This window comes from Rhinoraja longicauda, chromosome 16 (assembly GCF_053455715.1).
Source record: "Rhinoraja longicauda isolate Sanriku21f chromosome 16, sRhiLon1.1, whole genome shotgun sequence".
NCBI lineage: Eukaryota > Metazoa > Chordata > Chondrichthyes > Rajiformes > Arhynchobatidae > Rhinoraja > Rhinoraja longicauda.
In genome coordinates this window covers 11,754,870-11,781,736 of record NC_135968.1, presented here as the reverse complement: position 1 = coordinate 11,781,736, position 26,867 = coordinate 11,754,870, and the positions used below count along the sequence as shown (strand labels likewise).

Below are 26,867 nucleotides of genomic sequence, written 5' to 3'. Positions count from 1 at the left end.
GTTAGGGATTGTAACAGCCAGTCCTACTAATCAATCAGAGATATGGCATGGGAACAGGCCGTACAGCCCACTGAGTCAGCGTCGGCCATTGATCACCCATTCAAACTACTTCTATATTATCCCACTTTCTCATCCACCTCCTGCGCACTGGGGGCAATATACAGAGGCCGATTAACCCACAAACCCGCGCGTCTTTGGGATGTGGGAGGAAACCGGAGCACCCGGAGGAAACCCACGCAGTCACAGGGAGAACGTACAAACTCCGTATGATACGTTCTGAACATAATGTTTCAGACGACTCCAAGTAAATCAGGCAGCGCGTGAGAATATAAACTCCAAATCCTTGGCACAAAGAATTTCAGGTCATTGGTTTTAATCCTGAATGCAAATTCTTTTCACATTAAATTAAACGCAGTACCTTGTGATTAGTTTTATTTGAACGACTGGGAGGGGAAGCATTTTTTTGTTTTCTGTTTTCTCATTGTCACCGCATTTGTTTGCTTGACTACCTGCGAATCCAGGGTGACTAAACGGGAGGGGGGGGGGGGGGGGGAAATCAAAGATAGACACAAAGTGCTGGAGTAACTTAAAGGCGTCAGATAGCCTCTGGAGAAAAAGGATAGACGACGTTTTGGGTTAGGACCCTACTTCAGACTGAAATTGGTGGGAGGAGGGGGATCAGAGACTGGAGGCGAGAAAGGACTAGAAAAATTAGGGCCGGCAACAGATGATCTCGGGCAGGGAGGATCCCTGATAGGCCAATTTGTTGGCCAGAGAAGGTGTGATCATTGTTGCGAACTGTAGAACTGGTTAAACTACTAGGGTGGAGGAAGGGGGACAAGAGGGGAGGGGAGTGTAAGATGAAGTTACTTAAAATTAGAGAAGTTAACTTTGATATCGCTGGGTTGTAAGCTACCCAAGCAAAATGTGAGGTGCTGTTCCTCCAATTCACATGTGGCCTCACACTGCCAATGGAGGAGGTCCAGGACCGAAAGGTCATTATGGGAATGGGAAGGGGAGTTAAAATGGCTAGCAACTGGGAGATCTCTTAAGCCTTGGCTGACTCAGCGTGAGTGTTCACCGAAACGGTCGCTGAGTGTATCCTTGGTCTCGCCGGTGTACAAGGGCCCACATCGGGAACAGCAGTTGCAGTGGATGCGTTTAGGGGAAGTGCACGTGAAAAAGCCAAGTGTTCACTTACGCAGATTCAACTATCATTAATGATTTTCTATCCAGCGGCAACTGCCCAGTTTGAAGAAGGGTCTCGACCCGAAACGTCGCCCATTCCTTCTCTCCAGAGATGCTGCGTGTCCCGCTGAGTTACTCCAGCATTTTGTGTGTGCCCAGTTTAATTCATTTATTGGCATGCAGTGTCCCTTGGTGATGGCACGGTTAATGATGCAAGGCTTTCACCGCTATTATATAGATAAGCAATCACCAGCCAATGGATTGGTGGCCACTATCTATGGAAGCAAATTGCTTGACCCTACTAGGTCAAAGAGGAAACAAACAAAGTCCAACAAAAAACTGAAATGCCAAGTCAGAGGGGAGATCATACTTAAAGAAGTAATACCAGTGCTAAATTGTGCCCTGTCTATATTGAGATTACATGTGTTTTTCTATAAATTAACTACTCAAAGAAAAACTGTTAACTATTGTGAACCTTGCGGCTCCAATCTCGGGCAAATTTTGTGAAAGAGAGGCAACAATGGAGGCTGTACAGGTCCACCATCGATTTTTCCGGCACCCTTGTTTCCAGAGCCTTTCCGGTTTGTCAATTTTGCCGGAACCAACAAAGGTCACAGCCTCCGAGAGGAGTCCAATGGTACTGGAACAGTCCACCTAGGCCTAGGACATAAAAGTCGGCTATGGGAACGGATCTGCCAGCTCCAGCCGGGCCAAAGTTCCAGAGCCCCGGCCGTAGGGGGCAAATTGGACGCGCCGATCGGCCATGGAAGTCCCAATGAGGTTGAGGTCGGCTGCCTCACCCAGCCTAGGCGCCACATTTTCGGGGGGACTTCCGGGAGGGGGGGGGATTTCACTTGCGCTCTCGTGATTTTGTTCGGATCAAAGCAGTCGCCGAAAAATTGATGGTGGACCTGTATTAATGCAACGAAGGCTCCATTATTTAAAGAGAACTTCTGCATCGCTTCTATCTACTGGCACAGCCTTCATTCTTGTCAACTCCTGAGTTCCTGAGAGTATCTTTTGAGGTTAAAGGGCATCTCCGATTTTCCTCCCGGTCCATCAGGGTTTCCAACCAGAGCTTGCGCATTCCATGGGTGGGCCAATAGTGTGCAACTCCCTGAAGGTAAGCAATTATTTTCTGCCAGCTTGCTGCTTCAAGTCCGGAGGTTAAAGTTAACTTGTGTGTCATGCTAGTGTTTTAACCCATTTTCCCCCCAAATATTTTGGTTTCCCGATGGCAATGTAAAGATCGTACAGTTTTGTCATGCCAAGTTCATAGAAACGTAGAAAATAGGTGCAGGATTAGGCCATTTGGCACTTCGAGCCAGCACCACCATTCAATGTGATCATGGCTGATCATCCAAAATCAGTACCCCGTACCTGCTTTTCCCCCGTATCCCTTGATTGTCATCGGTCATGGGAGCAGAAGTAGGCCATTCGGTCCACCGAGTTTACTCTGCCTTTTAATCATGGTTGATCTATCTTTCCCTCTCAACCCCATTCTCCTGCCTTCTCCCCATAACCCTTAAAGGAAGCCAGTCATGTTTTTGTTGACATTCTTTAGCTTCCCAAACCCTTTATTCTGCCTTCTCTCTGAACAGTTGTTTTTCTTTTTCACTTCCCAGTTTTTATCCGCATTCCTTTTCATAGTTATTTTTTATTTCTTTTCCTTGCCAGTGGGAGATCTAACAAGGCCTCTGTACTTTTATTTTAAAACTCTAAATGTTGGTTGGCAAGCTTAACATTGTTCCTAACACACTAGTGAGTGAATACCACTTTTTCATTCTGAAAACCTCTCATAATTATGTGTACCTCTTATTGGATTATTCTGAGTTATTCACTCCACCTCCAGTCATCTGCTTCCAAGCCTGATGACAATTTTTCAGTGTGAACATTAACTTTTAGTTTAGTTAGAGATACAGCGTGGAAACAGGCCCTTCGGCTCACTGAGTCCGCACTGACCAGTATTCCCTGCACACGGCGGCACGGTGGCGCAGCGGTAGAGTTGCTGCCTTACAGCGAATGCAGCGCCGGAGACTCAGGTTCGATCCAGACTACGGGCACCGTCTGTATGGAGTTTGTACGTTCTCCCCGTGACCTGCGTGGGTTTTCTCCGAGACCTTCGGTTTCCTCCCACACTCCAAAGACGTACAGGTATGTAGGTTAATTGGCTGGGCAAATGTAAAAATTGTCCCTCGTGGGTGTCGGATAGTGTTAGTGTGCGGGGATCGCTGGGTGGCGCGGACCCGGTGGGCCGAAGGGCCCGTTTCTGCGCTGTATCTCTAAATCTAAATCTAAAAAAATCACACTAACACTATCCTACACAGACACGAGATAATTTTACATTTACACCAAGCCAGTTAACCTACAAACCTGTACGTCTTTAAAGTGTGGGAGGAAACTGGAACACCCGGAGAAAACCCTTGCAGGTCACACAGAGAATGTACAAACTCGGTACAGACAGCACCCGTAGTCAGGATCGATATCGTGTCTCTGGCGCTGTAAGGCAGCAACTCTACGACTGCGCCACTGTGCCGCCCTTTACTGAATGCATGATTTAATTATTGGAGGCAATTGACCTTGGATTTGTTTGGACATTTGTCGCACTTGCCTGCATGTCGATTTTAAGATGGCTGTGCATTTTTCTTCCCCTCGACTTTCATCTTACATTTTTCAAAACAAATTAATTTTTATCTCAATCGGGTAAAGAGGTTCACAACTTCGACCCAGCGATAACGAAGGAACAGAAATGTATTTCCAAGTCAGGATAGTTTAGAGAAACAGCGCGGAAACAGACCCTTCGGCCCATCGAGTCCGCACCGACCAGCGATCCCCACACATTAACACTACACTACACACACTAGGGACAATTTTTACACCTACACAAAGCCAATTAACCTACATACCAGTACGTCATTGGAGTGTAGGAAACCAAAGATCTCGGAGAAAACCCACGCGGTCACGAGGAGAATGTACAAACTCTGTGCAGACGGCACCCGTAGTCGGAATCGAACCTGGGTTTCTGGTGCAGTAAGCCTGTTTCCCCTTCGGCCCAACTAGTCAGTTCCAACCAGAGATCACCCCGTGCCCAGACACTATCCTTTACTAGGTACAATTTACAATTTTACTGAAGCCATTTAACCTACAAACCTGCACACCTTTGGAATGTGGGAGGAAACTGGAGATCCCTGAAAAAAATCCCCATGATGTGACAGGGAGAACGTATAAACTCTGTGCAGACAGCACCCATAGTCAGGATCGAACCCGGGTCCCTGGCACTGTCGGGCAGCAACTCTACCGCTGCGCCACCGAGCCGCCCCTGCGTCCTTGCCATCCTTCGTCCTGTACAAAATACACTGAGAGATGAACTTGCCATTAATTGTGTTTGATGGACTGTGCTGTGTGCAAGCATCTTGGTTTGTTTCCTGTACAACAAAGTGACCATTCTTCAGACGTACTTCATTAGCTGTTAAGTGCTTCTGGATTTCCTGAAAAAGGACATTTAAAGAAGTTATTTAAAGTTATGTTCATTTTGGTCAATCACTCCAATATGCAATCTCCTGAAACATTTTCAGCCCGTTTCATCTTTAAATGTACGATAACTCTGGTGTTTGCTAAACGTTAGTTTAACATTTCCTTTGTTTGAAAAGTGTCAGTTAAATATTTCAAATATTTCAATCCCTTTGAAAACCCATTAGGTTTTCAATGGATTAATAATCCCCCTTTACACACTTTGTTTATTCTTGGCATATTTAACGAATGTTTGTTGTTTTTCACGTTTCCAGCTATGTTAATGATATCCTTATGTCGCCTCTAGTTTTATTATTTTCTTTGCCCTATCCTTAAAAATCTTTCCTCTTTCCTGAATGATTGTGTTTAATCCAAACTTAAATACTACTCCAAAATGTTTTGCTGCCACTAACCTATTTCAAGAATAATCTCGAAGGTAGACACAAAATGCTGGAGTAACTCAGCAGGTCAGGCAGCATCTCTGGAGAGAAGGAATGGGTGACGTTTCGGGTCGAGACCCTTCTTCAAATTATTCCTCTTTTCTACCATCCCCATTTACACACCCTGTGCATACAGTCTCTGCCTTAAAATCTCACGGATTAAAACATCATGTTTTAGGTGTCGTTTAGTTTTCATGATCCTATCACAATCATTAGAATAACATACATTAACACATTCTTATCAGACTGCGTTGGAAACAGGTCCATCATAACTCAAGTAAATTTTAATTCAGACGCAGATTGCATTCCTCATGAGCTCCAATTTGTGTGAGGAGTATTGAAGACTTGGTCCTTGCATCTTCTAAAGAATGCTACAAGTCTCTATGTTCATTTAGAGAGACATTCAGTCCTGCAACATGGAAACAGGCCCTTTGGCCCAACTTGCCCATGCTAACCAAAATGCCCCATCTACATTTGTCCCACCTGCCCCCATTTGGCCTATATCCCTCTAAACATTTCCTATCCTATTAGGCACGTGGTATTTTCCCCATTACATGTAGTATAACAAAAATGCGCTTTTAATTCTGTCCAGAAGTGTGGTTTACCACACCCAGCATCCATCCCTTTGTGATTAGACGCTTTGCAATAACATTGTCATTATCTTTGCTCCCCAATCCTTGCTAAAATGCTTAAGACTCCAGTTTAGATGCATGGTGCACAAAGGTGGACCTGATTGCCTGAATATTGCGGATGCAAGTGTGTTTGGCGTGGCCATTTTGTGAGCACAAGCTCTTTAAAAATGTGGGGGTTGGACCACATCGCACAGGTTTTGGTTGATGAGGCAGCATTAGATTCAGCCCATGATGTATATGTGCAATAAATCTTTTGAGTTGGTTGCATTTAGTTTTACTCAATAGGGGTTTTAAGCTCATGTCATAAGTGATAGGAGCAGAATTAGGCCATTCGTCCCATCAAGTCTATTCCTTCATTCAACCATGAATGGATCTGTCTCCCTCCTAACCCCATTCTCCTGCCTTCTCCCTGTAACCTCTGACATCCGTACTAATGAAGAATCTATCTCTGCCTTAAAAATATCCACTGACTTGGCCTCCACAGCCTTCTGTGGCAAAGAATTCCACAGATTCACCATCCTCTGACTAAAGAAAATTTCTTCTCATCTCCTTCCTAAAAGAAGGTCCTTTAATTCTGAGGCTATGACCTCTGGTCCTAGACTCTCCCACTAGTGGAAACATCCTCCCCACATCCACTCTATCCAATCCTTGTTGGGTAAGAAATTGAATTAAGTTTTGGATGCTTTTTTTAAAAAATTGAACGATACAGCTGCTCAAGGGACTGAGAGAGACTCTGTCCTCTAGTAGGAAAAAACTGCAGATGCTGGTTTAAATGGAAGATAGACACAAAATTCTGGGGTAACTCAGCAGGACAGGCAGCATCTCTGGAGAGAAGGAATGGATGATGTTTCGGGTCGAGACCCTTCTTCGAGACCGCAGCAGTCTGAAGAAGGGTCACGACCTGAAACGTCACCCAGAGATTGTGCCCCACCCACTAAGTTATTCCAGCATTTTGTGTCTATCTTCGAGCGCCTGTCCCTGTTATGTTCCTCAGTCTCTGGAATATTGGATGGACAGAAAAACCACTGTTTTCTATTGGCACTGTCACATACAAACATGCATACTATCGTGACTCTGTTTATTTCCTCTCTCAACCTTCTTCCTGTAGCACCTTGCGGTTTCTCGGGAGTACGACAGCGACTCTTTGAAAAGATTCAGCTGGACGGCAGATACACTGGACAACGTCAACCTCAACTCCAGCCCCATCCATTCAGGGTAAGCTGCAGTTTGATGTAATCCAGAATGATTTGTGAACTGTCATGTAGGCAATATCCTGGCTGAATTTGCAGAAGTTAAGTTTAGTTTTGTTTGGAGATACAGAGTGGAAGCAGGCCCTTCGGCCCACCGAGTCTGCACGACCAGCGATCACCCGTAAGCTGGCTCAATCCAACGCATTAGGGACAATTTACAGAAGCCAATTAACCTACAGACCCGCGTGTCTTTGGAATGTGGGAGAAAACCGGAACACCCGGAGGAAACCCACGTGGTCACGCGGAGAATGTACAAACTCTGTACGGACAGCGCCCATAGTCAGGATTGAACCCGAGTCTCTGGGGCTGTGAGACAGCAACAACTCTACAGCTGCGCCAATGTGCCGTCCTTACAGTGAGGAAGCTTTAATGGACATTCAGGTGCTTTAGTTACACAAAGCAACTTCGTTCTTCCTATCTATTCGATGTATTTCAAAAGTTGAATCCACTCCACAGCTGGCGTCTTAAGATTCGGTGTGGTGTTGCATGTTTAAAAAAAAGAGGGGAAGTCTTGTATTCTGTCAAAATGTAGAATCAAAGAACTGCAGGTGAAGAAGGGTTTTGGCCCGACACGCACATCTACCCATGTTCTTCAGTGATGTTGCCTGACCCGTTGAGTTACTCCGGCACTGTGTGTCATTTGTTGGTCTGGAGAATGTTAAATAGACAATAGACAATAGGTGCAGGAGTAGGCCATTCGGCCCTTCGAGCCAGCACCACCATTCAATGTGATCATGGCTGATCATTCTCAAACAGTACCCCGTTCCTGCCTTCTCCCCATACCCCCTGACCGCTATCCTTAAGAGCTCTATCTAGCTCTCTCTTGAATGCATTCAGAGACTTGGCCTCCACTGCCTTCTGAGGCAGTGAATTCCACAGATTTATAACTTTCTGACTGAAAAAGTTTTTCCTCATCTCTGTTCTAAATGACCTACCCCTTATTCTTAAACTGTGGCCCCTGGTTCTGGACTCCCCCCAACATTGGGAACATGTTTCCTGCCTCTAACGTGTCCAACCCCTTAATAATCTTATATGTTTCGATAAGATCCCCTCTCATCCTTCTAAATTCCAGTGTAAAGATCTCAGCTGGGGTAGATGTTTTGACTGATTGAAAGGCACAGCATGTAAACGGTTCCTTCTGCACACTGAGTCCATGCCAACCATCGATCACCTGTTGACACTAGTTCTACATTATACCACTTTCGCATCCACTCCCTACACTCTAGGGCCAATTTACAGAGGCCAATTATCCTACAAACCGACACCTCTTTTCGAGCACCTGCAGGAGACCCACGCGGTCACTGGGAGAGCGTGTGGACTCCACACAGACAGCACCCGTTCAGGTCAGGATCGAAACCGGGTCTCTGGTGTTGCGAGGCAGCAGCATTCTTAGCTGTGTCACTGTATTATTACAGTCAAGTACTATTACAGTCAGGTTTTTCATTCCCAGTCTACAGAGGGGAGAAGTCCCAAAGGCACTCCACTCATGGTCACCATCGATCACCTTTGCATCTCCAACCAGCAACAAAAGCTGATATTTTTGTAGCACCTTTCTGAAATGCAGGGGAATAGCACCTTCTCAAAGGTGTCTCCAACACAATGTTGACACTGTACGAGAAGACATTCTGGGCAATTACGAAAAGCTTATTCAGCTACTTGGGTTTCAAGGAGTATATTACGCAGGGAAGCAGAAGGACTTGAGGTAGAAAGGCTTTGAGCAAGAACTTAACAGCAGAAGAGCTGAGGAAGGGCAAAGTTATGTGCTGTTACCGAGGCGAAAAGTGATTACTAATGCAAGTGATGATTTACTAAGTGATTACAAACTTAGTAAGGTAAGTGATTACAAAGTGATACACTTTGGCTTCAAATGTACATGTGAGAGTAGATTAAATGGCAGTGAAATTGGATGCTTTGAAGCATGAAATGGGGAATGGGCAGTTTTTAAGAAGTATACTTTAATGAAACATTGCTGTTTATTCTAGGGCTCTGACTGTGTTGGAACTTTTATTCCCCATCTCATTTTTCTTTGTGTGGTGTATTAACCATTGTCCAAAAATAGAATCTCCTCCCACAATACATTTTTGTGGGAGTTAACACACCAGTTTAGTTTAGTTTCGAGATACAGCGCGGAAACAGGCCCTTCGGCCCACCGGGTCCGTGCCGACCAGCGACCACCCCGTACACTAACACTATCCTACCACACACTAGAGACAATTTATATTTTTTACCGAAGTCAAGTAACCGACAAACCTGTACATCCTTGGAACGTGGGAGGAAAGCGGAGATCCCGGAGAAAACCCACGCAGGTCAAGGGGAGAACGTACAAACTGTACAGACAGCACTTGTAGTCAGGATCGAACCCGGTTCTCTGGCGCTGTAAGGTAACAACTCTACCACTGCGCCACCGTGCCGCCCAATTCATGAGATATAATTTAGATTGTAACCTCGATAATCTTGCTAGGTCAACAAAGCAGAGCTAAGATTAAATGACATGCCATGCATATCCTAGATCTTGCCAACCTAGAAATTTGGGGCAAAGTTTTCTATCAGAATGGACAAAGTGTCACGGATTCCGATTAGAAACATTGGGTGTCAAGCTGAATTTAAGGCCCTCTAAACCTCCTTGCTTGCATTTTGTTATGTAAAATTAGTTTTGCACCCTCATCTTGCAACAGGCACAGGATTGGGTGAGAAATGTATTAAAAGCTCAGTCAGCCATATGATCCAGAAAAAAATCCCTGAGTCTGGGGAGAGGGAGATACAGAGATAAGGAAGTGTAAGGTGTGAAACTGAGACAAAGGGGAGAATGTTGCAGAACTCTCGTCGGAGAGAGGAGAACCTTCAAAGTAGACATACCTTGAGGAGATTTTGCACTGTTCAGGGGAAAATAGGAAAAGTCTAGCTCCTTGTAGCTCCTATAGATGCATGGTATTTGCGATTAATTTATTTTAGTGTATTATGGTCAACGAGCCTTCAAATTCCAGTACTGTGAGCTGGTTTACATTAGCGCACTGTGATTCATGTAAATGTAAGTAATAAAAACATAACAACTGAAGATGACATAGATTGAACAATCCCATCCCTTACAAACAAGGCACTTTAAGAAGCGAGGGAGGATTTGTCTGTAAGTTCGTACAATTTTATTTTAAAACATAACAAAAGACAAATCCAGCATCTGCAGTTCTTTCCTACACAAAAGACCAATCCTTTCATATTGCAAATCAAAGCAGCCTTCATGATAAAATACAATGCCACTAAGTTCCAGTAAAATACAATGCCACTAAGGGCTAAGTTCCACTTCCAGTAATTTTTATAGAGCACAGTGAATTATTTTCAGGCTTCCAATAGAAGAATATTCCAGTCTTAAAAAAAAAACTAGAAGGTGCTTGGCCCCATGGAGAACTTTGACAGGGTTTTGGCATCCGAACAATTCAATTCCAGTTAAATAGACTGCATTCCAGCAGGGATTTCTCTAGCTGTTTGCTGAACTTGGTATGTACCCTTGCCATATGATGCAGTGAAAACGCAAAGATTAATTTCATCTAATCCCAGATGATCGCAGAATACTCCGAATTTTAAATATTTTGCCTAAAACTTGCTGTTTAGCGTTTTGGATATTTGCGATTGGAGCAATATTACAATATTTCGGAAGTTCTCTGACATCCCAGTGGACAGTAAATGGCACTTAATTGGGGGTTTTTTAAGAAAAAGGAAAAAACAGCAGATGGATACTAGGTCAGGCAGTTTCTTTTGAGCGAGAAAAACAGAACATTTCAGATTGACGAATTTACAGCAAAACTGACAATTTGAAGTGTTGATGGAGGGGGAAAAAAGCAGTTTACAGTTAAGTTTATTGTTGCATGCACAGTGGCACAGCGCAAAGCTTTTGTTACGTGCTATCCAGTCAGCGGAAAGACAATGCATGATTACAATCGAGCAAATGTGTTTTAAATTGCAGAGAAAGGGAAGGATGTTAGTGTATTCCCATTACTTTCTCATTTCCAAGGTGTCTATGTTTGTCCAGGTGGTCTCCCAGCAAGGCAGATACCTCCATTCAAGTGAGATGCTCCATTTGCTCTCACTGTTCTAGGTCTAAACAAGCACTTTACAAACTTACAGGTTCGGGGCAAGAAAAGGCCATTTGGTCTCACAAGCCTGTAAAAACATTGAATATCATGAGTGTTTGCTTTTTTTAGTTTTGAGATACAGCGCGGAAACAGGCCCACTGAGTCCACACCGACCAGCGATCCCCGCACATTACCACTATGCTACACTCGGGACAGTTTTTACATTTATACCAAACCCGTAACCTACAAACCTATCTGTCTTTGGAGTGTGGGAGGAAACCAAATTTCTTGGATAAAACCCAGGGCAGGAGGACCTGCTCTTGGGCTGTACTGTCCCATGTTCTGTGTTGCATGCAACTCCTGCCCGACGGTAGCAGCGAGAAGAGGGCACGGCCCGGACGGGTGGGGACCCTTGACGTGTTAGTGTGGAGGGGGCTGCGCCTGCAGCGGGTGGACCGGACCGATTGTCCATTTGATGGGGCAGGGCGGCGGTCAGCAGAGTCCACAGAGAGGATGGTGCTGTGGAGGTCTGAGTGGTCGTGGAACACAGAGATGACCAGGCCAACCATCAACCTCCCACCTGCACCAATCCTCGACAGGACGTGGAGAGGATGTTTTCCCTCGTGAGAGAGCCCAGGACCGGAGGGCAGAGCCTCAGAATAAAAGGACGTACCTTTCGGAGCGGAGGGAGAATTTCTTTAGCCAGAGGGTGGTGAATCTGTGGAATCCATTGCCGCAGACGGCAGTGGAGTCCAGGTCATTGTGTGTTTTTAAAGCGAAGGTTGATACATTCTTGATTTGCATGGGCTTCAAAGGTTGGGGGAGAAGGGGAGGGAGAATGGGGTTGAGAGGGAAAAATAGATCAACCATGATGGAATAGTGGAACACACTCAATGGGCCGAATTCTGCTCCTGCATCTTACGATCATTGGATCTTTTGCATCTGTGAGATAATATATTACAAAGCCTTAGCCTTGGAAAGGGTGGTTGTGCCATTGCATTACTGCCATCCCATTGAATGGTCTATCTGATTAGTTCCGTCCCTTGCTGTTTTACCATAAACCTACCAATGTTTCCCGCTATTGAATGTGGACAACACAGAAGCTGCATATGGAGTGGCTGGGAAAATCGTGGGTGCTTTCCCCCCCCGCCCGGTAGGTGCTGGTAATTTACCAACACGTCCGTGAACGGATGGAACACAGCCGCCCGCGGGCTTGCCTGTCTGATCCCGAAACGACGTGCTCATTCCCATTTCTCCTCTCTCTCTCTCTCCCTCTTCCCCTTGTAGTTTCCTCGTCAGCTTCATGGTGGACGCGCGCGGCGGCTCGATGCGCGGCAGCCGGCACAATGGCATGCGCATCGTCATCCCGCCCCGCAAGTGCACGGCGCCCACGCGCATCACCTGCCGCCTGGTGAAGAGGCACAAGCTGGCAAGCCCACCGCCCATGGTGGAAGGGGAAGGGCTGGCCAGTCGGCTGGTTGAAGTTGGACCGTCAGGTGCCCAGTTCTTGGGGTAAGTTTGCCGCTCGGCCCTCGGTGATCCATTCCACAATACTCACCCTCTTCCCTTTCTTTGGTTGGTTTTTGTTTTTTGGTCGTGGATTAACGCTACCGGTCACAGATACTTGAATGCGAGCTCTTGGTTTTGGAGGTCGGGGAGGGAGGGGACATTGAAACCTGACTTTTAACAATTTGTGTGCTGTTTCTTTGTGAGTACCATCTTCTCAAAATCAGTCAGTGAGCAGGATAAATGTGGAAGGATGAAATGATGGCCAAATTGAAAAAAAAACCATAATATTCCATTGGTGGAAAGTAAAATTGGACATGTTTGTCTGTTCCAACTGCAAACGCCCAATTTTATGATTCCTCTCTGAACAACTGCCACACGGTTCCAACTATTTTGCAGTACCTGGTAACTTTTTTGCTCATTCTGTTTAGAATAAGTTTTGCAAATGCTCCATTCAAATCTTAGATACTGTTCGGAATGACAGTCTCTTCATTGTTTTTTTTTTCTCCACTTTTTGTTTCCCTTTACTGCTGCATGGATGTTTTTTCAGTAAACTTCACCTTCCTACCAACCCTCCCCCTCTCAACGAGGGTGAGAGCTTGGTTAGCCGAATCCTGCAGCTTGGTCCTCGAGGAACAAATTTTATTGGGTAGGCTGTTTATTAAAAAGATACAAACTGTCACAGCAGATTTTTTTTTTTTCTCTCTTCATTTTCTTTGGTATTTATTTGAGTCATTCCCCATGTTTTTTTCTGTTTTCTTTTTTTTTTTTGTGGAATAAATAAACCACCACACACAACTTTCAGTTCTGTCGCTGAGAGAAAATCATACTGGCTTGATCTATTGAAGCACTGTTGTTTTAAGCTTGGCGCTTACAGGCATGTTTTCTAATTCACTGCAAGCATTCTGCCTCCATAACTGCTTTACCTCATCCGTCGGGAATCTCTTTCAGCTGCATCCACTGCATTCCGTGATACAGCTCCTCACATCCAATATTGGGTATAGAGAAGGTATCAGCGGGAATAGGTGCGACTTTGTGTCAGGTCAGGCGGACGGGCGGTGGCAACAAGAAGTTAAATCGACTGAAGTCAGTAAAAATCGGACACTGGCTCATTTACTTTCCGACCTTTCTGTCGACCCGCCTAAAAGGCTTTCCATGTTAACAAAAATAATTTATGAGACGTGCAAGGGCCACACTTGTAAAAAAAAATGGGAGAAGTCCTCCATTATTTTATTTTTTCCCAGACATTCTTAAAGACAGCAAAATTGGCATTTTAATGTGTCCATCCGCAAAACGTTGCAGAAGAATATCTGCTCAAAAAAATATTATTAACTTGGTTCAGTTAGTAAGGAGCTAGTCAGATCACATCATGGTATTGCTGGCGTTTCTGCTTGGTAAAGTTCAGGTGAAAAACGCGTCCCTCGATTATCAATGAACGGTTTGGTACGTTCTCTATATCCATATTTTCATTCTGTTGGCTTGCACCTCACATAGGAAGTGATCAATCTGACGATATGTACTTTCAGTGGACAGTGTGAGTTTTGGTGCCGCGTAAGGCTGTGTTTCCAAGGTGGGACACCCGAGCGTGTTGTATCTCCATCGCATCCTTCGCATGCGTGCATTATTGGCATATTTTTAACCAAAAAAAAAAAGGGGGGGGGCTTACCCAACGTTGAATATTATGAAGTAGAATGTTAGAAATGTAAGAAACTCGTGAACCATTTCTTCATTTCCAAACTTCTGGCCAACAGAGAGGGAAAAAAGGTCTGGGGTGTGTTAAAATAGCGAATCGTGCGTTTTGTTCTTTTGTCGATTGTTTAGGTATAAAGTAAACATTATTACGATACTTTCACCAGACGGAAACCTTAATTAAAAGGTTTTGGGGAAAACAATCCTACAAAGGCTACAAAGTTCCACTGTCGAGCTCAATTCTTTAGTATTTAAGTTGCGAATTATGGAGAAGGAATGTGTAAATCGCACTGTCGCCTTCAACCACCAGCAACTTTCTCTTCACTTTGGCGATGGTTCTGAGGATTTAATCTTCGATTGGATCATACAGCCTGTATAGATGACTGAAAAAAACAAACTGTCCTCATGCTGTCATGAGGGCCATGTCGATATAATATCCTAATGTATTTGTTGTTGTTTACATTTTGAGTTTAAATCATGTTTCCAACCTTTTGACTATGGGCATGTTAAATCTTCACAGAGTAAGACCCTTTTCTCCCAGAAACTTTTTTCCCCAGAAACATTAAAAGGTCATGAATTGTACTGGAGAACTTCAAATAGCTGTTGGAAGAGTTAAGGACATGCCTTGCGCTGCCAAGAAGTGATAATGCAATCAGTGTTTCTTCTTTCCAGCCCTGTGATTGTGGAGATACCACATTTTGGTTCAATGCGAGACAAAGAACGGGAGCTTATCACACTCCGGAGTGAGAACGGGGAAGTCTGGAAGGAGCACCAGTACGACTACAAAGACCAGGAGCTCAGTGATATATTAAATGGTATGGATGAAGGTGAGCATCCACTTCCAGCAGCTATTTTGGTTACTGCTCAATAAAACTACTGCTTTTGACCCATTCCAATCGTTACCATATCAAGTGCCTGGAGACCTCTATTTATATTGGTTACAGTTTTGATGAGCTCCAAAGAGAAGAAAGATAAAGAAATTCCATTTGAAAAAAGTTTGAACATTAAGGAAAATATTTACACTGTTCACTTTTCTAATGTACAGTGACATAGCACCATTAGCAATGATAACATTTCTGCAAAATGCTGGAGTAACTCAGCAGGTCAGGCAGCATCTCCGGAGAGAAGGAATGGGTGACGTTTCTGGTCGAGACCCTTCTTCAGACAGTTTCTGCATTTCTGCATAACTTTTCTGCAGCTCTATAGGACTTTGGTTTGGTCGCCTTTGGAGTATTGCGTGCACTTCTGGTTGCCCCATTACAAGGAAGATGTGGAAGCTTTGGAGAGGTTGCCGAGGTGGTTTCCCAGAATGCTGCCTGTTTCAGCTGCAGGGAGAGGTTGGATAGACTGGGATTGTTTTCCCTGGAGCATTGGTGGTTGAGGGGGACTTGATGGAAGTATATAAAATTATCAGAGGCATAGATGGGGTAGACAGTCAAAATCTTTTTCCTAGTGTGGAAAGTCCAACACTAGGTGCCATAATTGTAAGGTGAGAGGGGGAATGTTTAATGGAGATGTGCAGAGCATGTTTTTTTTTTACACACGGGGAGTGATGGGGACCTGGAACGCATTGCCAGGGGTGGTGGTGGAGACAGTAATGTGATGCTGACGCTTCATAAGATGCTGGTCAGACCACATTTGGAATATTGTGAGCGGTTTTGGGCCACATATTTGAGGAAGAATGTGCTGGCATTGGAGGGAGTCTAGGGGAGGTTAGTGTAGGAAAATAACTGCAGGTGCTGGTACAAATCGAAGGTATTTATTCACAAAATGCTGGAGTAACTCAGCAGGTCAGGCAGCATCTCAGGAGAGAAGGAATGGGTGATGTTTCGGGTCGAGACCCTTCTTCAGACTGATGTCGGGGGGGCTGGACTAAGGAAGGATATAGGTGGAGACAGGAAGTTAGAGGGAGAACTGGGAAGGGGGGGGGGAAGAGAGGGACAGAGGAACTATCTAAAGTTGGAGAAGTCGATGTTCATACCGCTGGGCTGCAAGCTGCCCAAGCGAAATATGAGGTGCTGTTCCTCTAATTTCCGGTGGGCCTCACTATGGCACTAGAGGAGGCCCATGACAGAAAGATCAGACTGGGAGTGGGAGGGGGAGTTGAAATGCTCAGCCACCGGGAGATCAGGTTGGTTAAGGTGGACTGAGCGAAGGTGTTGAGCGAAACGATCGCCGGGTCTGCGTCCAGGGGAGGTTTATGAGAATGAGCCCGGTTAATGTATGAGGAGCATTTGAAGGCTCTGGGCCTGTACTCGCTGGAGTTTGAGAAGGGATGTCTTTAAAAACCCTACCAAATAGCGACATGCCTCGATAGAGTGGATGTGGAGAGGATGTTTCCAGTTGTAGGAGAGTCTCGGACCAGAGGGTACAGCCTCAGAATAATAATGATAGGTTCTGGATTGGTGAGGGTCAAAGGTTATGGGGAGAAGGCAGGAGAATGGGGTTGAGAGGGAAAAATAGATCCGCCGTGATCGAACGGCGGAGTAGAGTCAAAGGGGCCTCAATGGGCTAATTCTCATCCTACGTCTTATGATTTTATGAGTGTGACCATGACAGTGCCCCTGATTAGTAACGCAACTCTTGTACCTCTGTTGCCACCCTCTCGATCAAGTATGGAGCATCGAAAGACCACAACACTGAGCTGCCAGTCGTGTCTCTCGCAACTATGTTTTTCGCAATGGCCGCAATATCACAGTCCCAAGCACCATTCCAAACACTAAGTTCATCTGCTTTCTCCACAATACCCCTTTGCATTGAAATAAACACTGTCAACCCATCCCCATTACTACATTCCTTCATCTCCCTCTGACTGTCCTTTCTTTTGGGACCAACTGGTCCTAACCGGTACCTTCCTACCACTCCTTCCAATTTCTGACCAACTATCCTGGTTCCACAAGTTCACAAGTTATGGGAGTAGAATTAGGCCACTCGGCCCATCGAGTCTACTCCGCCATTCAATCATGGCTGAATTCTGCTTCCTAATCCCATTTTTCTGCCTTCTCCCTATATCCCTTGACACCCGTTCTAATCAAGAATTTGTCTATCTCTGCCTTAAAAATATCCACTGACTTGGCCTCCACAGCCCTCTGTGGCAATGAGTTCCACAGATGAACTACCCTCTGACTAAAGAAGTTCCCCCTCAACTCCTTTCTGATGTTATGACATCTGGTCCTAGACTCTCCCACCAGTGGAAACATCCTTTCCACATCACTCTATCTACGCCTTTCATTATTCTGTAAGTTTCAACTGTCTAAACTCCAGCGAGTACAGGCCCAGTGCTGTCAATTCCTGGAATCATTCTTGTAAACCTTCTCTGTTCCCACCCACAGACCACTCCCCTGGGACCACACCATAACAGCAAACATCCCAACTTTAATATTTTTACAATGCCTGCACTGAACTGGGAGCAGTTTTAGTCAAACTGCTTGACACACATTAAACCTCTGATGATGGACATACAATGCTGGAGTAACTCGGTAGGACAGGCAGCATTTCTGGATAGAAGGAATGGGTGACGTTTCGGGTTGAGACCCTTCTTTAGACTGAGAGTCAGGGGAGAGGGAGACATGGAGATAGGGAAAGGTAAGGTGTGAAAACGAGTGATCAAAGGGGACGAAGTTTTGGCCCACTTACTGAAGTGAAGCAGAGGAAGCATTTACTGATGCTTGCCAAATGTTTGGTTAGGGTAGGGGAGTTTGCCAAGAAAGGTGTTGCAAAAAATAGGGAATTGAGAGGAAGAGTGCGGCAGCTACAGTAAGTAAGTAAGTAAGTAAGAGAAGGGGGAAAAAAACAGACTCCAAATGAGATGACTGAAGGGTGGAAAGATAGCAACCGGAGAGCTATGAATGGCACGGTGGTGCAGCGGTAGAGTTACAGCCTTACAGCGCCAGAGAACTGGGTTTGAACCTGACTTCAGGCTCTGTCTGCATCGAGTTGGTACGTTCTCCCTGTGACCTGTGTGGGTTTTCCCTGAGAGCACTGGTTTCCTCCAACACGTACAGGTTTGTAAGCTAATTGGCTTGATAAAATTGTAAATTGTCCCTAGTGTGTGTAGGATAGTGCTAGTGTGCAGGGATCGCTGGTCGGCACGGGCCCGGTGGGCCGAAGGGCCTGTTTCCACGCTGTATCTCTAAATTCAGCTAAACGCAGCAGCACAGACAAGTGGGAATCGCTTGTTATTGACCACAGATATGAGGTATCGAATATAAGAGTCGAGGAGTCAAGTCGCAGTTTTATAGGACTTGGGTTAGGCCGCATTTGAAGTATTGCGTGCAGTTCTGGCCACTCCATTGCAGAAGGGATGTGGAGGCTTTGGAGAGGGTGCAGAAGAGGTTTACCGAAATGCTTCCTTATTAGCGATAAGGAGAGAATTGGGCACTCTGGAACATCGGAGCTTGAAGAAAGACATGATAGAGGGATATAAAATTATTGGAGGCACAGAAAGGAGGCACAGAAAGTAAAGACAGAATCTTTCTCCAAGGATGGAAATGTCAAAGACTGGAGGACATAGCTTCAAGGTGAGAGGGACAAAGTTTACAAGAGATATGCGGGGCAAGTTTTTTTTTCCCCACAGAGAGTAAGTAGTGAGTGACTGGGCGAAGGGCCTGTTCTGTACAATTCCATGTGTAGGAAGGAACTGCAAATTATATTTTTCAACCAAAGATAAGACGCAAAATGCCGGAGCAACTCAGTGGGTCAGGTGGCATCTCTGGAGAAAAGTAATAGGTGACATTTTGGGTTGAGACCCTTCTTCAGACTGAGAGTCATGGGAGAGGGGAAACTAGAGGTATAAAAGGCACGGAACAAGTATCTCCCTTATTTGTGATAAATGTCAATTTCAAGAAGCCAATTTAACTCACACTTTTGTCACTTGTACAAATATGCAAAAATTTTGGATCGATATTTTAAAAATCATTTCCAAAGTTATCGATAACCAACTGGATTTAGGTCCAAAATTAATCATTTTAGGATTATCAGAACACATTACAAACTTTACGCTAAGTCAGAGACGCTTTCTTGACTACTGTTTAATAACTGTGAAAAAATTAATACTTAAATTTTGGGGAAAAACAGTAACCCCCACAATTAAAATGTGGATTACGGAAATGACCGAGACCTTGCATTTGGAAAAAAATAAGGTTTGCCTTAATTAACAAACCAGATCTATTTTTTTAAAATATGGTCTCCATTTATTGAATTTTTAAAAAAGTAAATGGGTTTGTCACAAAACTAAAATTTAAAATTAAAGTTAAAACTTGAGTTTAAAAATTGAAGCTATGTAAGAATTTTATAACCAGTTTGTTGTTTATTATTATTTGTACATATGCTTTAAAAAAAAAAATTTAAAAAAAAAAAAAAAAAAAAAAAAAGGCACAGAACAAATCAGACCTGGCACCGATGACTCATGCAAGGTGGAGGCCACAAGGTGGTCCATTATTGGCTGTGGAGGGTGTACATAAATACAAGTTCTAAGCACTGATGGAAGTAATCATTTTATAAATTTGCTATCTCATCAATTTTGACTGTCAGCACTGTCATGTAATCTTTGACTATCCTCCTGCTGAGGAATTGACCTAAACTGGAGATAGCAACAGCAGTCAAATTTTTGGCAATAACGATGACACCAGAGGGGGTATTTGCAACAGCATTATAATGCTCTAGGAAATACAGAACAAACAGGAATGCAAGTATGTGTAAGAAGGAACTGCAGATGCTGGATTAAACCGAAGATAGACACAAAAAGCTGGAGTAACTCTGCATCTCTGGAGTAAGGCAGCATCTCTGGAGAGAAGGAATGGGTGACGTTTCGGGTCGAGACCCTTCTTCACAAGAAGAGTCTCGACCTGAAACGTCACCCATTCCTTCACTCTAGGAATGCAAGCATATAGGGTTGCCAGTCACAGATCTGCAGATATATAACAAATTGCTGGAATTGGCCATCGTTACTGTAAAAATAATAATATTAACAGCAGGAATATGCGGCACACTGCTGAGTCACAAAATAGTGGAAGGAAGAAATCAGTGCGTGTGAGTGCAGTAAAATATTAGATTTTGGGGCGGCATGTTGGAGCAGCGGTAGAATTGCTGCTTGACCGCGCCAGAGACCCGGGTTAGATCCTGACTACGGATGCTGTCTCTACGGAGTTTGCACGTTCTCCTCGTGACCTGCGTGGGTTTTCTCCAGGTGCTCCGGGTTCCCTCCCACACTCCAAAGACGTATAGGTTAATTGGCTGTGGTAAAATTGTAAATTGGCCCTGTCGGATAGTGTTAGTGTGCAGGGATGGCTGGTCAGCGCGGACTTGGTGAGCCTAAGGCCCTGTTTCCATGCTGTACCTCGAAACTAAACCAAAAGTAGGGGGATGGTCAGAGGGCATACGACGCTGCTGTTGGTAAAATGTTGATGAGATAGTGAATGCACAAAACAATGACTTCCATCAGTACTTGGACCAAGAGCTTGTATTTATAATTTAGAAAAGCAAAGTTATAGAAACATTCATCGGGCCCGCCAAAGAATCAGAATTAATGTTTCTTCTCTCCAAAGATGCTGAATAACCTGCTGAATATTTCCAGCACTTTCTGTTTTTGTTTCAGATTTCCAACACCAAAGAGTTATTTTTAGTGTCAGGTTTTTTTAATTAATGCTATTTTTTGTTTTCGTGCCAAGTCTTTCATAAGATACCCTTGCAGTGCTCCGCTGAAGTATTTTTAGAAGAAAAAATTGGCACAAAGGGAATATTTAGGTTTTTAGTTCCTCTTTGAGTCCCAGAAATATGATCGTACCTTCCTAAAATATATTGGACTGCTAATTCATCATAAGGAGGGTGGAAGTCCGAAAAGTTGTTTTTAAAGAGTGCTCTGAAGGTGAATAGAGAGGTGGATGGGCTTGTGGAAGAACAAGCTAAGCTTAAAGTTTTGACAGTTATGGTATCAGTCGCCAGCGTACGAATGATCAGAATTAACCATGTTCATGAGGCCAGGAGCGGCAGCGATAGAGTTGCCGCCCTACAGCGCCAGAGACCCGGGTTCAATCCTGACCACGGGTGCTGTCTGTACGAGGTTGGTACATTCTCCCCGTGACCGCGTGGGTTTCCTCCCACATTCCAAAGACGTGCAGGTTTTTAGGGTAATTGGCTTTGGTAAAAACAGTCCCTAGCCCCTAGTAGGACAGTGCTGGTGTAAAGTCTAAAGCAAAGCAGGAGCTGGGTCACGAGGAGCAAAGGAGAGGGAGACTAGAGATATGAAAAGGTACAAAGAACAAATGAATGAAAGGTATGAAAAGAACAAATCAAAGATGGCGCCGATGATCAAGTAAAGGCGAAGCCCACAATGTCCATTTTGGCTATGGAAAAGATGATAACGAGGGGATATGAACAGTGAAATCAAGCAGGATGACAATGAAACCAGAAGGCCAACTAAGGTGGGGGAGGGATGGAGAGAGAGAGGGTACTCGAAATTAGAGAAATCAATATTCGTAACGCTTGGTTGTAAGTTGGAATAAGCAGGAATTTCCTTCTTCCCTGACTCTATCTGAAGAAGGGTCTCGACCTGAAATGTCACCTATTCCCTTTCTCCAGAGATGCTGCCTGACCTGCTGAGCTACTCTAGCATTTTTGTGCCTATCTAACGAAGATTGATATCCTTCCCTTCAGAACACGAGGAGCTAGAGAGGTTTATATGTCAATCTGATGGTTTCACAGTGGCCACTATTGATGTTACAAATTGATTCCAGATTTATCGGATTGCTATCCTACGTTCACACATGTCTGAGGTATTTATTCACAAAATGCCGGAGTAACTCAGCAGGTCAGGCAGCAACTTTTTCAGTCAGAGAGTTGTGAATCTGTGGAATTCTCTGCCTCAGAAGGCAGCGGAGGCCAATTCTCTGAATGCATTCAAGAGAGAGCTAGATAGAGCTCATAAGGATAGCGGAGTCAGGGGGTATGGGGAGAAGGCAGGAACGGGGTACTGATTGAGAATGATCAGCCATGATCACATTGAATGGCGGTGCTGGCTCGAAGGGCCAAATGGCCTCCTCCTGCACCTATTGTCTATTGTCTATCTCGGGAGAGAAGGAATTGTACCAGCATCTGCAGTTATTTTCTTATTCTTTCACACATGTCTGAGATCAATTGTCCAGACCTAGTCCATGGCTCTAACCCGTGGCCTGATGATGTGTTGTGATTTTCACCATTTTTTTTTTTAAATGATGAATGGAAGGAATTCTATTCAGTCTGACACCTATTTGGAAGGCAATGATGAAAGCCGCCATTAATCGAAGACAAAGAGCGCTCTCAAATATAGCCGTCTCCGGTGTAGAAACATAGAAACATAGAAAATAGGTGCAGGAGTAGGCCATTCGGCCCTTCGAGCCTGCACCGCCATTCAATATGATCATGGCTGATCATCCAACTCAGTATCCCGTACCTGCCTTCTCTCCATACCCCCTGATCCCTTTAGCCACAAGGGCCACATCTAACTCCCTCTTAAATATAGCCAATGAACTGGCCTCAACTACCTTCTGTGGCAGAGAATTCCACAGATTCACCACTCTCTGCGTGAAAAAAAAACTTTCTCATCTCGGTCCTAAAAGACATCCCCCTTATCCTTAAACTTCCCCCTTATCCTTAAATGTGTTTTCCCATTTAGAGCTCGACAGCCCCGAAGAGCTGGAGAAGAAGCGCATCTGCCGCGTTGTCACCAAGGACTTTCCCCAGTACTTCGCCGTTGTGTCTCGGATCAAGCAAGAGAGCAACCAAATGGGGCCGGAAGGAGGGATGTTGAGCAGCACCACCATTCCAAGCGTCCAAGCATCCTTCCCGGATGGAGCCTTGACCAAAAGAATCCGAGTGGGGCTACAGGTCGGTGGGCGTTTAACTCGCTTTGCCATATTGGAATGGTGGAAGCACTGGTTGGAGTCTTGGTGTGAGCAAGAAACTCGAACTTCTGCACCATGCGAATATCAATTGCAATCAGTTCCATTTTTTTTCAAATTAGCATTCATTTTGTTCACAAAATATAACTTGGCTACAGAAAGGCAACTTTGACAGAAAAGGCATGGAGGAGATTTAAATTATGAAGGGTTTTAATCGGGTCCAAGGGTTAAGCTTTATCACATGCATTCAAGAGAGAGCTGGATAGAGCTCTTAAGGATAGCGGAGTCAGGGGGTATGGGGAGAAGGCTGGAACGGGGTACTGATTGAGAATGATCAGCCATGATCACATTGAATGGCGGTGCTGGCTCGAAGGGCCGAATGGCCTCCTCCTGCACCTATTGTCTATTGTCTATTGAGATCAGAAGTGACAGGAGTAGAATTAAGCCATTCGACCCATCACGTCTACTCCGCCATTCAGTCATGGCTGATCTATCTCTCCCTCCTAACCCCATTCTCCTGCCTTCTCCCCATAACCCCTGACACCCGTGCTAATCAAGAATCTATCTCTGGCTTAAATATATCCACTGACTTGGCCTCCACAGCCTTCTGTGGCAAAGAAGTCCACAGATTCACCACCCTCTGACTAAAGAAATTCCTCCTCGAATGCTTCCTAAAAAAACAGGTGCAAGGTCAGCCAGGAGAAAAGGGCATTTAATTAAAAACATCCTTTAATTCTGAGGCTATGACCACTAGTCCTAGACTCTCCCACTAGTGGAAAAATCCTCTCCACATCCACACTATCCAAGCCTGTCGCTATTCTGTACGAGACCAGGTCTAGACTCAGCAACTGCATTGTCGAACACTTGGGCTCAGTCCGCTAAGGTGGCGCAACGGTAGAGTTGCTGCCTTACAGCGAATGCAGCGCCGGAGACTCAGGTTCGATCCTGACTACGGGTGCTGAACTGTAAGGAGTTTGTACGTTGATGATACTAAGCTGGGGGGTAGTGTGAATTGTGAGGAAGATGCAATAAGGCTGCAGGGTGACTTGGACAGGTTGTGTGAGTGGGCGGATACATGGCAGATGCAGTTTAATGTAGATAAGTGTGAGGTTATTCACTTTGGAAGTAAGAATAGAAAGGCAGATTATTATCTGAATGGTGTCAAGTTAGGAGGAGGGGGAGTTCAACGAGATCTGGGTGTCCTAGTGCATCAGTCAATGAAAGGAAGCATGCAGGTACAGCAAGCAGTGAAGAAAGCCAATGGAATGTTGGCCTTCGTAACAAGAGGAGTTGAGTATAGGAGCAAAGAGGTCCTTCTACAGTTGTACCGGGCCCTGGTGAGACCGCACCTGGAGTACTGTGTGCAGTTTTGGTCTCCAAATTTGAGGAAGGATATTCTTGCTATGGAGGGCGTGCAGCGTAGGTTCACTAGGTTAATTCCCGGAATGGCGGGACTGTCGTATGTTGAAAGGCTGGAGCGATTGGGCTTGTATACACTGGAATTTAGAAGGATGAGGGGGGATGTTATTGAAACATATAAGATAATTAGGGGATTGGACACATTAGAGGCAGGAAACATGTTCCCAATGTTGGGGGAGTCCAGAACAAGGGGCCACAGTTTAAGAATAAGGGGTAGGCCATTTAGAACGGAGATGAGGAAGAACTTTTTCAGTCAGAGAGTTGTGAAGGTGTGGAATTCTCTGCCTCAGAAGGCAGTGGAGGCCAGTTCGTTGGATGCTTTCAAGAGAGAGCTGGATAGAGCTCTTAAGGATAGCGGAGTGAGGGGGTATGGGGAGAAGGCAGGAACGGGGTACTGATTGAGAGTGATCAGCCATGATCGCATTGAATGGCGGTGCTGGCTCGAAGGGCTGAATGGCCTACTCCTGCACCTATTGTCTATTGTCTATTGTTCTCCCCGTGACCTGCGTGGGTTTTCTCCGAGATCTTCGGTTTCCTCCCACACTCCAAAGACGTACAGGTATGTAGGTTAATTGACTGGGTAAATGTAAAAAATTGTCCCTAGTGTGTGTAGGATAGTGTTAATGTGCGGGGATCGCTGGGCGGCGCGGACTTGGTGGGCCGAAGGGCCTGTTTCCGCACTATCTGAAATAAAATAATAAAAATATGAAAGGCGTATGGAATCTCCCAGTTGCTAACCATTTTAACACCTGTTTTCTCCCACTGCCACTCCACTTGCACTGTTTGTCATAGATACACAATTTGCAACTTTTCTATCCCTGAGCTTAACAATTCACATATTTCTATCTTCGTGGGCCTAGAACTGTCTCCTCATCTCTGGCCTTTGTCCAACAAACTGGCCTAACAGATAGCCCCCTCGCTTGTGTTCACCTATTACCGGCCCTGCTCCCCCCCCTCCCCTCCCCTCCCCTCCCCCCGCTTTTCCACGTTTCTTTCCTGCCCCCCTACAAGCAGTCTGAAGAAGAGTTCCGACCTGTAACGTCGCCCATCCATATTCTCCAAAAATGCTGCCTGACCGGCTGAATTACTCCAGCATTTAGTGTCAACCCTCAAATGGAATGGCTGGTCAATGAGACCAACTTTGCGCTGATCCCTGAACTGGTACTTCCTTTCGCTGTACCTCGGTACAATTGACAATAATAAACCCAAACCCAAACTAATAACTTGACCACTCCCCGATGGCACACTAACATTTCTGCAACATAATCACAACGGTTGTGAAATACCAAAGTAGAGGCACACTGTGTGACTGCATTTTCATCTTTATTACAGCACGGTTTTCTGTATTCATAATTTCTGAAGAAGGTCTAGATTTATTATTGTCACATGTACAATGTACAATGAAAAGCTTGGTTCTGCATTATCATATCATATCATATATATACAGCCGGAAACAGGCCTTTTCGGCCCACCAAGTCCGTGCCGCCCAGCGATCCCCGCACATTAACACTATCCTACACCCACTAGGGACAATTTAAAAAAAAACATTTACCCAGCCAATTAACCTACATACCTGTACGTCTTTGGAGTGTGGGAGGAAACCGAAGATCTCGGAGAAAACCCACGCAGGTCACGGGGAGAACGTACAAACTCCTTACAGTGCAGCACCCGTAGTCAGGATCGAACCTGAGTCTCCGGCGCTGCATTCGCTGTAAAGCAGCAACTCTACCGCTGCGCTACCGTGCATTCTACTCAATCAGATCAGATGATACTATATATAAATAGCATCAAGTCAAACTCAAGTACAATAGATGGAGCATAGGGGAAGATACAGAGTGCAGAATATAGTTCTCAGCATTGCAGCGCATGAGTTCCACAGACAAAGTCCTAACTCCCTGGTCCACACGTCCCTTCCCACCAAAACCGCCCCATCCCCAGGTACTTTCCCCTGCAACTGCAGGAGATGCAACACCTGTCCCTTTACCTCCCCCCTTGACTCCATCCAAGGACCCAAACAGTCCTTCCGGGTGAGGCAGAGGTTTACCTGCACCTCCTCCAACCTCATCTATTGTATCCGCTGTTCCAGATGTCAACTTCTCTACATCGGCGAGACCAGGCGGAAGCTCGGCAATTGTTTCGCTGAACTTCTCCGCTCAGTTCGTCTCATCCAACCTGATTTCCCGGTGGCTCAGCACTTCAACTCCACTTCCCATTCCCAATCTTGCCTTTCTGTCCTGGGCCTCCTCCATTGTCAGAGTGATGCCCAGTGCAAATTGGAGGAACAGCACCT

The 26,867-nt window shown here is 45.1% G+C and overlaps 1 protein-coding gene across 33 annotated transcripts in view; it reads left to right on the top strand.

The window, feature by feature from the left end:
• Window positions 1-26,867, top strand: part of ank3b (ankyrin 3b) — a 515,038-nt gene that overhangs the window by 423,710 nt on the left and 64,461 nt on the right. For 18 of the 33 annotated variants that reach the window (XM_078413212.1, XM_078413210.1, XM_078413209.1 and 15 more), the window contains 6 exons: window positions 2,252-2,311; window positions 6,879-6,985; window positions 12,375-12,599; window positions 13,144-13,242; window positions 14,955-15,109; window positions 22,933-23,144. In XM_078413212.1, coding sequence (XP_078269338.1) covers window positions 2,252-2,311; window positions 6,879-6,985; window positions 12,375-12,599; window positions 13,144-13,242; window positions 14,955-15,109; window positions 22,933-23,144 — 858 coding nt within the window. The remainder of the gene's footprint in view (window positions 1-2,251; window positions 2,312-6,878; window positions 6,986-12,374; window positions 12,600-13,143; window positions 13,243-14,954; window positions 15,110-22,932; window positions 23,145-26,867) is intronic. The other 15 variants (XM_078413236.1, XM_078413233.1, XM_078413235.1 and 12 more) reach the window with 4 other exon arrangements.